This window comes from Vespa crabro, chromosome 1 (genome assembly GCF_910589235.1).
Source record: "Vespa crabro chromosome 1, iyVesCrab1.2, whole genome shotgun sequence".
NCBI lineage: Eukaryota > Metazoa > Arthropoda > Insecta > Hymenoptera > Vespidae > Vespa > Vespa crabro.
In genome coordinates this window covers 74,159-89,072 of record NC_060955.1, presented here as the reverse complement: position 1 = coordinate 89,072, position 14,914 = coordinate 74,159, and the positions used below count along the sequence as shown (strand labels likewise).

Below are 14,914 nucleotides of genomic sequence, written 5' to 3'. Positions count from 1 at the left end.
TAAAGTCCTTATCATAATTTCCTCCTAATCTTCTTGTACTCGATGCTAATGAAAAATACGTTCGTATTCTCGTCCTTCGTGAGACACAGCTCGTCCGAACGATGGGATCTATCGTAATAATAGGCAAGAAATAATACGCAAGACGGAGTAGGTACGTATTACGTATTGCGTATTATTGCACGTTCTTCTGAACGTACGATCGATTAAAAATCTATCTCTTATCATTCCTTCCTTTCCGTTTGGTCTACACTCGTCCTATCTCCTTTGGTCTAGAACTCAACGCGGACTAATTCCAAGTATTCCATTAAAATTGTAATAGGATAGAGGTCTTGGATATAACAAGACTCCCTGACCCAAATCGATCCTCGTCGAGTGGCTCGCGTATAGCGTGAACGGCCGTAGGCGCGCAACGCCGATGATAAAGACGACTCGTCCCGTCCGTGCTTGGTGCGTAAGATCGAAAGAGAATGATTAAAGCCATCTGCCGTACTATGGCTACTATGGCTCGTCGGATGAAATTTTATTATAGGCAAATTTTAACGACTTTTACCGATAAATATCGAAACTAATAATTTCGTTTTCGGCGATTCGAAGTTGCCCTTCTAGCACAGAAGAGAACGATAAGGATAGGTCCTATATATGTATAGTAAGGCGATGGAGCGCGCAAGGTGCGATCGCACCGAAGGTGCAACGACACCAAAGATTCTCCTACCAACTCCATCATTTGACGCACCTGCCGTGTACTTTGGTGCATCGACCACTACTTTTGGCAACTGCCCGATCTGAAAGATCTCTTCCCTCGGCTATCCGCGTTCATTTCTATCGTTTATAGTTTTGCCATCGATACGTCAATCGAACGCCCTTTTTCTCACGGATCTGTAACGGATTTGTATCCTTTGAAAGATAGGCAATATCAACAACTAACAATTCTATCGTATCGCGAATAGGAAAGAGAAGAGCCACAACGTATACGTCGTCATAAGCTTATAGTAAGAACGGTTAACGGTGGAACGGAACGATTGGAAAATGATGAAAGAGAGAACGCAGATATTGTAAAAGAGAAGAAAAGTTCGCGGCGAATACAGCTCGTATCTATTTTGAAAGGACTACACGCTGCTGCGGTTGCACGTGCGCGTCTTGTGTCCGGGCAGAACGATGCGGCGCACAACGTGTCGTCGTCGTCGTCGTCTGGGTTGCGTGCACGGTTTAACAAAACCAATAACGTCAATAGAGGCATGTACATATGCATGACTCATTCGGAATACGAGTATATAAAGGTTGAAAGAGGAGGTATCGTCCGGAGTCTTCCCTTTTATACCTTTATATTCTTTTCGTTCGAACGTTTCGATACGCGCGGCGGACGAGCGCATCTCCGAACTTGGAATAAGTCAAAAGTATGTCGCGAAATTATTCCCTACCTCGAATGAAATTCGATTATATATCGATAATATCGATAAATAATTATCTACGATTCTTCGCAGATACGTTTAGTTACGTTACGAAAGAACGATCTCTTTGCCCGCGACGGCAATTAACATAACGAGTTCATTAGAAGCATCCATCGCACACTGACTTCGTCCCGTCTCGTCCTTTCAATATTTCACGAACATGCGCGGCTATATGTCTATTACCTGTTAAAGATAGTAACTATTTTGCTGATGTATTCTAGTGGCAAAGTATCTTTCGTATTCAAGGGATACATTTCTCCGACGAGAAAACAGTTGAAAACAGAAGAAGAGAAGGAAGCAAACGGTAGAGAACGGATAGTAACGAGATACATTCCGGTAGTAAAAAAATTTTACGCGTCGTATAGAAATTCGAACGTTACTTTGCGCGAATTCGCAGTTTATTACGCGCTGAAAGATGAGTCCGTACGAATCTATTCAAATGGGGTATTTCGTAAAAAGGTCATCGAGACGAGGTCTTCGATATGGAATCTACTTTTCCAAGTCGATTATCTGTCTTTCGGCCGATTAGCAATGAGACTTGGTGTCTGCTGCGTTTTTTTTTCAACTAACGAACGAGTATAAAGAGAGAAAGAGAGAGAATCGTATTGTAGCGCGTCTATATTTAACGATTAGCCAACTCCAAGTCAAAGCGTTCGCATTTTTAATGCGAATTTAATGGCGTGCGTCGCCTTCGACGAGAAGAAGCGAGACTTTATCTATGTACTATACGCATTAATATGTATGTACGAGTAGACGCGTTGTCTCTTTAAAGCCGAGGAGTCAAATTAAGAGAATATAGATCGCACATGCGAGCTTTCTATATCGTATCGTACTACATAGACTCTACGTGGATCCTACATAAGTACGTATACGTATAGTATATAAAACGAGAGAGAGAGAGAGAGAGAGAGAGAGAGAAAGAGAGTCGAAACTAAGACCTTTCTCCGCGTCTGATATAGACGAGAATGCTTGGCGCACCTCGCTAATTAACAGCAATTTAAATCCCTCTTCCACGTGCACCGTACTGGAAAAGTATCAGAAAATGATATCTATTCGTTGCCTTTTCTACGAGCACGCGTACGCATCGACGTTTTTCACGCTACGCGCCAAGTCAGCCTGTGTGTGAGTCAACTTTCGACTAAACATTTTTCAAACTGCATTCCAAGATCGATCGGATGCAAAGGGAGATGAAGATTTTACCGGAAGACGTCATCGACGGGGAAAAAAAATTGTGTTTATTCCGTCGTAATACGTCGCGTAAAGAATGCGAAATGGACGACGAAGGTGAAGGCGAAGGCGAAGGCGAAGGCGAAGGAAAAGAGGATGACGATGCCGACGACGACGACGACGACGTCGATGATATTCTCGTGCACGTTCGCGATTCTTTGCATTCTAAACGTAATTGAAAGCGTCCTCATGACGTGACGTGCTCGTGCAAGGAATTCTTCCGTTCTCACGTAATATCCTCGAATATAAATTGAAAGAATCTTAGAGTAGGGTATTACAAGGCACTAGGTCAATCGAATCAACGGGATGACTTTGGGCGTATTCTCTATGAGCTGTTTAACGATCAATTAAAAAAAAGGGAAAAAACTTGGATGAGCCGTTAAATATGATAGGTGTATTTAAATAATTTCTATAAATTCCGTAAACAAAAATCGTTTTAACGTATGTACACGGTATTACGACAAGGCCGGACGAACGCATTTATCTTCGGGATGAGCGAAATACGTTATCTAAAGGAACGATCGACTCTAGGAGAAGGCGAGTAAAGGCGGACGCTTAATGCGAGGTATTAAAAGGAGAGACAAAAGGCAAAACAACAGCGTGTCTTTTAATAAGACAGACCACGGGATTGGCTGGATAGTTAGCTCAATCATGTCTCCGGAGTCTTCGTCGTGTCTCCGAGGGTCTCTGTCTTTTGCTCGCGGCAAGCAAGTTTGCCTACCAGAATTAAAATCCATCGCGAGCGGCGAATCGTTATTATCATTGCCATTACGTATTATCGTTGTCATCGTCAACTTGTGACACTGACTTTTTGCCCTTTCTGTTTATTCATCTCGTTCGATCCATAAGAGAAAAGTTTAAGGTCTTGCCCAAGATGGCTCGCCGAGAGGACAAAAAAAAAATCATTCTTCGTTCTTAGCTTTCGATTATTAAGAACGAGTGTCGTCTTTAAAAGTAGAAATAGGAATAGACGCAAGAAATCGGGAGCAAGTAAGTACAAGGGCAAGAAGAGAAGATGGGGGTGCCAGCTCGAACAAAGGAGTAAGAAAGCACGTGCTCGTGACACGAAAGTTTCTCGCAGGATCCGGGTCTTGAAGAAGAAGAAAAAAAAAAAAAAAAGAAAGGGAAGAAAATGCGTTTCGTAAGGAAACGTGGCTATATGTGGTGCGTTTATCCGATACCCGCTCGTTCTCGATTTTCCTCTTTTTCTAAAGGTTTCAAAACTAACTAACCATCGAGAGAAAAGCGTCTTTCCCAAGAAGAAGGGAAATTTCTTCGAAGAGGAACACGGCCGTAAAAGCGAAGGGTAAGACGGAACCGTAAATCTTGTCTCGTTCTTAAGCGACTCTCTCTCTCTCTCTCTTTCTCGCTAGGGAAACGTCCACATGGCTCTCGGGTGCGCATCCCTTCGACGGTGAGAGCTTTCGGGAGAGGCGTCGGAGTGAGAGAGTTGAGTAAAATAATACTCGAGATAACGGATATTCGTCTCTAATGTGTACTAAACCTTACGGAATATTTGCTTTTCAATTGTTAAATATTATATGCAACTTTTAGAAAAAGAATAATTAAAATATATATGCGCTTTCGATGATACGTATGTAATCTCTTCCGATCTATTTGAGAATTAGCTTAAGACGAGAGAAAAAAAAAGAACTTGAAGATTGTCTCTAATGTACCATAAGAAAATGATAGATTATATGCGTGTGGGTGCCTAATCATTATACTTTGAGAATATTTGTTATCCGAGAAGGATCGTAATTCTTTTCGAAGAATCGTAAATCAGCCGACATTGTGAAAAAAGAAGATATTCTCCTTCCCGCCGTTCTCTATCGCAATGAGAAAGATCATCGGCCATCCTCGATGACAAGAAGCAATATATACTATAGGCTTGTCGAAGTGACGGATGGCGGGCGCTCGTCGTTGCTTCTCGAGAAGAGATATGGAAACGCGAAAAAAAAAACGCGAGAAAAATCTCCGGATATAGTGGTCGAGAAAATGGAGAGGAATAATAGAGAGGTGGTAGTGGAAAACGCGGTTCTATCTTCTTCTTCTTCTTCTTCTTCTTCTTCTTCCTCTTAGAACCCCCTCGTAAGAAACCCTATAGTTGAGCTTCTTCGTCCAATCAAGATTTCATTAGTCGATTTCGTCTCTTGGAAGAAACGAATTTGTGTTTTTACCCGATTTTATTCTCATAATTAAAGAGAGCACGATTAATTATCCGTAATGACGTACGGCCAAGCAACCCTCTCGCGTCCGTTGAAAACAAGAACAAGATTTCTATCTCGCACGCGTCTAAGCGTAAACAACTTCGAACGGACTTTCGGTTACGGATAATGGTTATATAGTTTTTGAAACGAGTTTGTGAAACGAATGATACTCATCGTACTCAAAGAGATTTATTATCAAAGTCCTTATCGAAAAGCATCGTTTACCTTTCTTTTATTTTCACCGATATCGCATCGAATTTTATCGATACGATAGGAAGATAGATATGACTTTTTTATGAGAAAGGAAGGAATGCACAGACTTGTTCTCGCGTTGCTTTTCGAATCCAAGATTCGAATTTGTCAAAGTTCTTCCTTAAATATACCGAGAGAGTAGATAGTGTAGCTTAATCTAGGGTACCTATCGCCTAGATTTTGACGCTCGATAACGGGACGGATTACGGGTAAAGATAAGGGGACAAAATCGTCCGTTTAATAGAAAGGGAGCCTCGGACGAACGATTTCACACGTTACGGATAGAGATCGTTTGTCTTTCCTTTCGGTACACTGCTAATCCAGGATGGATTATCGAGGAACCGTATAGCACACACGTTTCTTTTTCACCTAGCACCAAACGTCTTAGATAACGTATCGCACGCGTCTCGAAACGATTCTCCGTTTCTTATGTATTCCTCTCGTATATTCGAGAAGAAGGATCGTCGTAAGACGTCGTAGCGGAGAATGGATGGCGTCGCGATAGACGCAACGCGTAGAAGGCGCCTAGAAAGAAACGAGAACGGCACGAACGCGTCGCGTTGCACGGGACCAACTAAAGAAACCGATCGGCGCGAAGGCGATTCAGGCAGGCGCGGCGGAAGATCGTACGGCTTTCTCGATTGGTCGAATCTCAGTCCCTCTGCGCTCTTACGACGAGTCACTTCGTCGGCCAATCCCGTTTGGGTTACATCCGTACGAGAGCCAGATAGGCTGTTTAGGCATTATTTGAATTGCTCCTACCTTTACACTACCGTCGCTCGGATCAATTTATTATTAATGCAAATATAAAAATTCATTTCAAAGGATTTCGCGTGATAGATGTGTAAAAGGGCGCAAATACAATGGGTATATTTTATTTGACTGGAAAGAAACTTTATAACGACGCGCTTAACGCGCGCTCTTAATTATGTGCCCTTAATTATATCCAATTCTTTATAATCATAACGACGACGACAATAAATTCCTTTATTGCTGTCGTCGTGAATAAGAAGAACGATTAAAGATCAAGATATAATTGGTAATTATGAATGAATCGGTAAGGATAACGATGATGCGGACGAGACTTGTCGCGCATACATAGTTACAGACCAACGAACATAGTTGGTTCAATAGTTAGAAATGGCGAAAGAGAAAGAAAATAGTAGCCTTTCGAGCGAGTGTACGATTGGCACGCAACTCGCTTCGTCGTCGGTGTAACACGGACGCGGTAAGGAGTCACGTTGAACTTGATGTGCTGCGCGCCGGGAAGGAATTAAAAAAAAAAAGAAAAGCTACGAAAGATCGCACTGTTAAACGATATATATGAGTTAAAATGAGCGCGCACGTTGGAAGAGTCAACGTGTGTGGGTGTTTTCGCGTGGTCGCGTTATACGAATGAAAGAAACGAGAAAGTAGCTCTGAAATCTTAACTCGCCTCACGATGCGTGTGCATTTATATATACGCATTATAAATACACCTACATTTTTTTCTGTAATATATTTTCTATATAGAAAATATATTAATGCTGAAGAGCTTCGTAGACTTTGACTTTTTTTTTTTTTTTTTTTTTTAGTGTATTATTATCCTTATCGGAAGCCAATCGGAGAGATAAGGCCGTTCACATGGCAAATAGTAGATTAACTCACGTTGGTCGATAGTTGGCTGGTCAACGAGTGAACCTTCTCTTGAGCGTCCAGTAGCTCTCTTCGTAACTTTCTCAATTCGTGTGCCTGTTTTTCTTCCGCCGAACTATAGAGACTGCTCGCTGTCGACACTAAGGATACGGAGGAGCCATGTACTGAAATGAAAAACTATACTGAGCAAGTTATCCTTATTCGATATCACTTTTGAACAAATATTAAGGACTTAGAAACGGTTTAGCGGGTACTTGAGACCGGTGTCTCGAAATAACTATACAAAGGCACTAACTATCGTCGTCTTTGTGTACGTGTTGATACAAATTAGGTGGCTGTCGGGACGTATGAGTCGGTGTCGGGGAAGTCGGTTGAGACCAATGTTGACCGGTGCATCCCGCTGAGCCAACTGGGACACTGTAGTATGGTTCTACGCCTACGCCAATACCCATCCCGATACCGGCTTCTTCGCCAACGGACGACGACGTACCGCTCCCTCGTGCTAGCATCGATGGATACATTTTCTCGCTTTTAGTGGATCTGTGAAAATAAAGTCGTGCCACCTTTTAACTTTTCCACGAAACTTGCTGTTAATAATTCCCACCCTCGTATTCGCATCTATTCCCTCGCACTCCCCGCACGTAGGTGTATATGTATGTATATATATATATATATATATATATATATATACCTATTATGTAGGTAAGATACATACGAAATAGAAAGAAAAGGAGGAAAAATAAGAAATTCGTGAAGAGATCGCAATAATGCAGCTGACATAAAGAAGCTCTTTCTCCAAAATTGACTACGTTACGTACGTATATATATGTACATACATATACATACGTGTATATATACATATATATACACAACGTTACCATATAGCTAATAGCATCGGGCTTTGCACATAAGGAAAACAACTTCTCTGAAATATATCTATGTAGTTGAGCGTTACCTTCATCTGGAGCTAGGCGATTAGATATGAAAATGTTTTTTTTTGCTTCGAGAGCACCCATCGTGAGTATCTACACAAATCGCGTGTGAGCCAAGATCGATCGGCTCTTTCTCTCTCTCCCTCTCCCTCTCACTCCCACTCTCTCGTTCTCTTTCACCTTTCCGTGGAGATCTCGGGGAAAGCTTATACATGCGTTCGCACAAAAAGCGCAGAACAGAGGCACAAATACGAGATACAAAAGACGAGACTACTCGGATTAACAATAATCGGCCATTAATGCGCTGCACTTATCGACGTGTGTTACGTTCGATAAACGATAAACGATAAACGATAAACGATAAACGATAAACGATAAACGATAAACGATAAACGATATACGATATACGATATACGAATATCTATATAATATATACATTGTTAGATGCAGGTGTAGTCTCTTATGTAAGCTGAACCTCTTGCCGTCGATCACTACGAATATCTTTGGCGATGTTTACTTTCGACGAAACAGAGACAGGTACAAAAGAGTATTATTCGATTTTGGACTAAGATTTAAGATGAAAATGACAAAGCTATTTGAAGTGATGCAGGCAAGTAGTCCGATCCGTATAAATCTATCCAACGTGTGTGATTCTGCATTTTTTAATCCTTTCTCGGTAAGAGCACACATATTTTCTTTTTTCTCGGCAAACCATTGTAAACTCGTGTCTAGGATAGTAGCGCGCACAAGATGAGGAGAGGATTAAGTTATGCACCGAAGGCAGGGCGGACGAATGTATATGATGTACTGGATAGTCGCACTACCTTGGAAATGTCCTGTCCCGTAGATGGCTAAAACGGTATCAAATATTTCAACGTTATTTCATCGTAACGAACAATTAACTTTCGTGGCAATAATTATTGAATAATTCGTAGAAAGCCAAGAACCGATTATTATAATATATCATAATTCATGAAAATATCGTAATAAGTGAAACGTAAGATAACCTGACCGGTCTTTCGTAAATCACTTTTATCTTGCTATATTCTATGCATGCAACTAGATGATCGATAGTAGCGATCAGAGGATCGGACTATAATAAAAGATAACGAAAGAAATAGATAGGACGCGTGGACTTAGAGAGAGAAAAATTGTTGGCTCACCTAATCGAATTACTCCTATTGAGTCTCGGCGGAGCTGGGGATCCCGTAGAGTCCCTTTGATGCATCAGCAGACGAGCATGCGTTAAGCTCGCTCTATGCGATCCTAAAGATTCTACGCTGTCGGCTTCGCATAATCCCATACCTGTGGGTCGAGCATCGAATCGATCGTTTAGAAGGAGAGCCAAGGAGTATTCGTTATTATATCGATAACAATTCTAATTGAACTAATTTAATAGGACAGAGAGTCATTTCATAGAGAAATTGATTAATACAGATAGGTGTGTAACGTAGTGTCAAATTATATTTAATGTTGAATTAAATGTTTTTTGACGGCAAATGTGTACCTTGCGAACGTCCACTGGGAGTATAAGTATTGCTGTGCCTCATCCAGGATGTGGCGTAGGGACTGTTAGGAGTGTAGTAACCTGGAAGATCGGGAGCGGCGTAGTTGCTACAAGTATCGCTGAGGCTTCCGTCGGAAGGTTTAAGGACGCGAGGTGAGAAAGAGGCGCTGACTGGTCCTGCGCCAGCTCCTCTTTCACGGTGATGGGCTGCGGCAAAGAGAGCCGTGAATTCGGGACTTCCTGGCTTCGGAAGGCTCTGAGAACCGAGCATCAGACGATCTCGAACGGACTGAGATAGTTGACTGGCGCTCGGTCCGGTGAGGCTGTAACTTTTGTAGTGATGGCCTTGATTGGAATTCGATGAATTTGCCTGTAGTTCTGTGGTGCATGTCTGAGTGCCACCGGACACTTTAACCTGCGAAAAGGCACGAGCCGTAACGAGATTGGATCTCTCTCTCTCTCTCTCTCTCTCTCTCCCTCTCCCTCTCTGAATCGAGAGCAATTCTGAGCCAACGATGAGGCGTACCTTCGTCCTCGGAACCGCACTGACTTGAGCCGTTCTCGTTGCCGCATCTTTGCTACCATTTTGAACGCCGTTCGGACTAGGACTGGTGCCGGCACTATGTCGTTTCACGTATCCGAAACTCTGAGGTACTCCTCTTACTTTGTTGCTGCTGCTGTTGTTGCTGCTATTACCACCGGTCGACGTTCCCGAGGAAACTTTCTGTGCTTTCTCGCCATTCGCATATTCGGCCATGGTCTGTTTCCGATGTTTATCCTAAAAAAAAAAAAAAAAAAAAAGAACTACAATACTGCGAACTAGCCATACTGGGAAAACAATCATTGTCTATTTTTTTTTTGCAATTTTCCAATTCGAGATAAAACTAATCTAATGATAAATCCTGAAGATAATCCCGAGCTCCACATACGAGGATTCTTTCTCCTTCCGTAAAGAAGAATAGAATATTCCCTCAGGTGTTACCTGGGATCGTCTGGAGGGACTAGGGCTCGGTGGTGCGCCCTCCTTGTCTCTCTCTCGGTCTCTCGCTGCGCCAGCTTCTATATACTTTCTCCATTGTTGGCTGTTGGAGCTGCTGTTGGACGAACCATTGGATCCCTGCTGTTGTTGCTGATGCTTAAACGCCGAACTTTCGGTCTGCTGGGAGCTATCGGATTTTTTCGTGTGAGGATGATGACCACTGCCGGGATGCCTCGAACTCACCACACGATAGACCAGGTTATTACTCTGTTGCGCGCCTTGGGGGGTGGCCGAACTACCGCCACCCCCCACGATCACGCCACCGCCCCCCGGCACCTTCTGTTTTATACATAAATATCCATATATTATTGATTTATCAAATTACTCGAAAATTTATTATTTCATTTCGATTCAAGCGGTAATACACGCTTGTGCGTGTATTATGCGCGACGAGCATGCGCGTGCTTGCTTCATTATTTACTACTCTGCATCTACGATGAACACGTTGCACAGGGAAACATACTGTAGGTTCGACGTGATTCGTCAGGTTGGGTGGCCAAATATCAAGCGTAGATCAGTAGATACCCTCCCTCCCTTTTCGTTCTACACGTAACTACGAGTTTCGCTTTCGTTAACCCACGCTTTAGGTGAATCCACGAATCGTGTGATGACTCACACGATATAGATAGGATAGATAACGAGAATTAAACGAATATCTTTGTAGTAGAGAGCATTTAACTCGCGGGTAATCGGTAATAAATAAAAAATCGGTAAAAAAAAAAAAAAAGAAAAAAAAAAGAAACAATAGGTTTTCGATCTTCCATTTTAAACCATCCCGTTTCTTTTTTTTCTCATCGAGAGAAAACAAAAGGGGTCGCACGTAGTAACGAGTTAGGAGCGACGAATTTCGTTCAACGTCGCTATGGTATGCGGTCGGCTCGATCTTATGGGTTCCCAAGACGGTCGAGAAACAATAAACGCAAGACGACGAGTACCTTTGAACTACGTCCCTGGCACCGATGTGAAAATAAACGAAGAAAACTTTACGCTCGTAGGAAAGGCGGTCGTGGCGGCGGTTTTAGCGCGATCCCTCTTCGGTTTTCCACCTGGATTTTACGAATTTCGACATTTATTTTTTCTAATCATTATCAGCGCACGAAAAGATGCTTAAATTGTTCCTTTAGATGAATTTCAATAGAAAATCTCCTACTTTTATGACGCCGTCACGTCGATGATCGATTTTACAACATTTTCTTCTTAAATATAAAATCTCAAACCTTTTGAGACGAACCTCAATCGTAATCGCAAAAGAACTCACCATGATCTTTCTCCGTAGGTCTCCTATCGCTAGTTTCCCTGCATAGATGGTCGATAATAACGACAAGGATAATTCCAAACGATTTTAACGATTATTATAGCAAAGTACTCGTTCGCTCGACGGCCAACCGTCTCGAGGGGGACACCTAGAATCGACAATGAAAGTGGCGTCGTATCGTCTGGAAGGTCCGTAAACGTCTTTCGTATTCTTCGTACTAGCACGACGAAAGTGTTACTGCGGTGTGGTTCGGTTCAACGTTCGATCGAACGAAAAAGAGGCGACATAATGGTCCGAGGAAGCGCGAATAGATGGTCAAATATACGAATATGCGATATATACGTGTATGTGCGCGGGTGTATGTCTATACGCACACACACACACACACACACACACACACACACGTGCATGTATCTGCCGTGTGAAATTTTGGGCTTGAAAAATGAATGACTCACGGGTCTCGCGTTCGGCATGCGCGTACGGCGCGTACGGGAGCAACGTTTTAACGTAACTGCCGAGAGCGCGGACGCGCGCGAGCGCACGCTCGACGATTCATCGCTCGCCACCCCCTTTTTTCTCGAGCCCCCACCATAATCGCGCTTACGCTACGATACCGGCACTTTTAACCAACCGTACCTGATGTCAAATACTACTACTACCACGTTTTATTACAGGCTGATGCGAAAAGAAATCGCATCGACGAGCACCTTATTCGCTCGTTATTAGCGTATGCGCTAATACGGTTAGAAAAATTTGGAGAAGGAAGAAAAAAGGAAGAAAAAAGCGAAACAAATGGTATAAAGGTAAAAAGGAAGAAAAAGAACGATTATGATTTCGCCTGGCAAATATCGATTTCGTTCGACGACGAGCTGTCGTGACCCGGCTACATAACTCAAGAGCCGCGTCGCGCGGCCCGATTATTCTTTTCCCTTTTACTTCGGCTTTAGCCCTTTTCTAAGAAATCATTAGTCGCGTTAGGTAGACGAAACGAAGAAAAAACGAAAAAAAAGAAAAAAAAAACAGAAGAATAAAAGAAAATCCATCGAAAGGATTTTGAGAGTAGGAAAGGAGTCGATGATTTTTCGACTGGATCGTCGGTGGACGTTGCGTCTCGGTGGGTAGGATATCGATCGGCACGATGCTCCTGCTCTAGGGAAGGAGGAAGAAGGAAGAGGGAGGTCGCGGGGGTTAGAGGTTCGCTGACCTTGTGATGAGTGGAATGACCCGTGTGATTGGCTGAGGTGTGATTTCCGGCCGGAATCGAGGCCAGCTCCTCGATTGTTAGTTCGGCCAAAGCGTCGGTCCCACCGCTGCAAGCACCTAACAGGGCTCCTGCTCCTCCAACGAGGCTACCTCCACCGACGGTACCGGCGACGATGCAGCCTCCTCCGGCTCCATCCGACCTCACCGCGTTCGCCGACGGTCTCTTCTGCACCCTTCGCGAGCTCACCAGTTCCTTCACCCCGGACAATTCTCGTCGCGAGCCACCTACGTACCTACGTAGACAACACAGAAATATCCCCCTTTTATTATATCCCATCTTATCGCTTTTCGATAAGTCGCCTATTATTAGAGATAGACTCTGTTCCATTCCTAACCCTTTCGAGGTCTTTCAAGCGCATTTTTATAAATCACCTCCTCCAGCCGTCGCATTTATTATATAATCATCTTTAGAGGAAATATTTTCGCTATATATAGGTAGATATATGTGTGTGTGTGTATATATATATATATATATATAATCTCCCTATAATGATATATTTTTCGTCCTAACGAACAGTGAGCGGGCCCCTCCTGTCTGTACGCCGTGCACCATATTCGTGCTCCAGCGGGGAGTCGTTTAACGCTATTTCTTTACAATTTCTTGAGAAAGATCAGGCATCTTTCAACGATACAGCCGTAAGTTTATTAGCTCGAAAGACGGCACACTCGCGCTAGATATACCAGGCTAAACTTCTTAACAAGGTTTCCTTGTAAACAACGGCTCTCGCTGCGCATAGTCAACTTTGCATATTCGAGAAAATAGATACATATATAATAGCGCAGAGGGAAATACGTCGATCATTGGATGCTACGGGGAAGCCATTAAAGTGGCAACTATAACTTGCGGCGCTTATATCTACCTGTTGTACATGTGTATAGGTATATAGGTGTACACATATATATATAATGTACGATATATGGTAGGGTAAAGGTATATAGATGGGTGTATGAAAACCGACGAAATTCTATTAATTTGCATGCACTATACTACTCGAACCACTCGAAGCAATAGAATAGAGACTAGCAGCCGTGTATCTTTGAAAGAATATCGAGAAAACGTAGCGTTTTATTCGCGTAAATACGATCGAAGAATGGTTCTCATTAAAAATTCATCATCGATCGTTTCTTCGTGTGATCGTACATGCAGAGTACGAATACGAACGTACCGTATTATCGGAAAAGCTAAGATCAAGAACCTCTTAAAGGTTAGCTCTTGATGAAATTTTCTTAATTGCTCTCTCAGTTGGATCCCTTCGAAAGAAAGATCGCTGAACCGAAAGATGCATGGAAATGTCAGATACGCGATATCTCGAAGCACATAAATCCTCCTCCTCTCTCTCTCTCTCTCTCTCTCTCTCTAAGATAAAATGTAATTCGACTATTTCTAAACTCGTCTCTTACGTCAAAAGCGTTCACTTTTCAAACTCTGGTCGACGTTCACCAATAATGTTTACGTCGACAAGTTTATCGTTGAAAGTAGGCTTCTATTCGAGGCTTTTAGAATTGTTGCCACTTTTGTTCCTCTTCTCTCTCTCTCTCTCTCTCTCTCTCTCTCTCTCTCTCTCTCTCTCTCTCTCTCTCTCTCTCGCCGGAGAGTTGTCACAGCACGAGAAAGATAGGACAGATAGACGGAAAGTTTGTAGCCTAGACAAAAGGTATTGGAGAGTATTGAAAATAATAAATGAGAACGGAACAGTATGAAAACTAGAAAGAGAGAAATAGATGGGAAGAGAGAGGCGAGAAAAGATAAATCGATAAATATACAGGTTTTAATGTTCGTAATAATACTAGTCGAAGGGAAAGAACAAAGGAGAAATAGTTAAGGGAGAGCTTAGGTCGTCGAAGAAAGTGTGACGTCGATGCCAAAGGAATCGGGTTTCTTTTTTTCGAGGATCTTGCCTAATCGAAAAGTAAGCAACTATCAAGGGAGAAAACCCTTCGCGAGGAGGAGGGCGACGACCAGACATTCGAGCCTGATAAATGAATTTCATCGAAGAAACAATCGATATTGGCGCTGATGGATCAAAGGTGGTTCGCTCTCGTTGTAGACGAAGAGAAACGTCAGGGGAATAAGCGAGGTATATCGACGCCTACGTGCGTTCGCGAACGCCCGGCGAAAGTAAGAAGACGAAGGGGGAACACGAAACGA

The 14,914-nt window shown here is 42.9% G+C and overlaps 1 protein-coding gene across 9 annotated transcripts in view; it reads right to left on the bottom strand.

The window, feature by feature from the left end:
* LOC124429417 (protein sickie) overlaps window positions 1-14,914 on the bottom strand; it is an 83,936-nt gene that overhangs the window by 10,068 nt on the left and 58,954 nt on the right. For 8 of the 9 annotated variants that reach the window (XM_046974700.1, XM_046974679.1, XM_046974691.1 and 5 more), the window contains 8 exons: window positions 12,707-12,998; window positions 10,191-10,526; window positions 9,735-9,986; window positions 9,209-9,623; window positions 8,865-9,006; window positions 8,526-8,552; window positions 7,065-7,309; window positions 6,782-6,933 (listed from right to left, as the gene is read on the bottom strand). In XM_046974700.1, the coding sequence (XP_046830656.1) occupies window positions 6,782-6,933; window positions 7,065-7,309; window positions 8,526-8,552; window positions 8,865-9,006; window positions 9,209-9,623; window positions 9,735-9,986; window positions 10,191-10,526; window positions 12,707-12,998 (1,861 nt within the window). The remainder of the gene's footprint in view (window positions 1-6,781; window positions 6,934-7,064; window positions 7,310-8,525; window positions 8,553-8,864; window positions 9,007-9,208; window positions 9,624-9,734; window positions 9,987-10,190; window positions 10,527-12,706; window positions 12,999-14,914) is intronic. The other variant, XM_046974683.1, reaches the window with a different exon arrangement.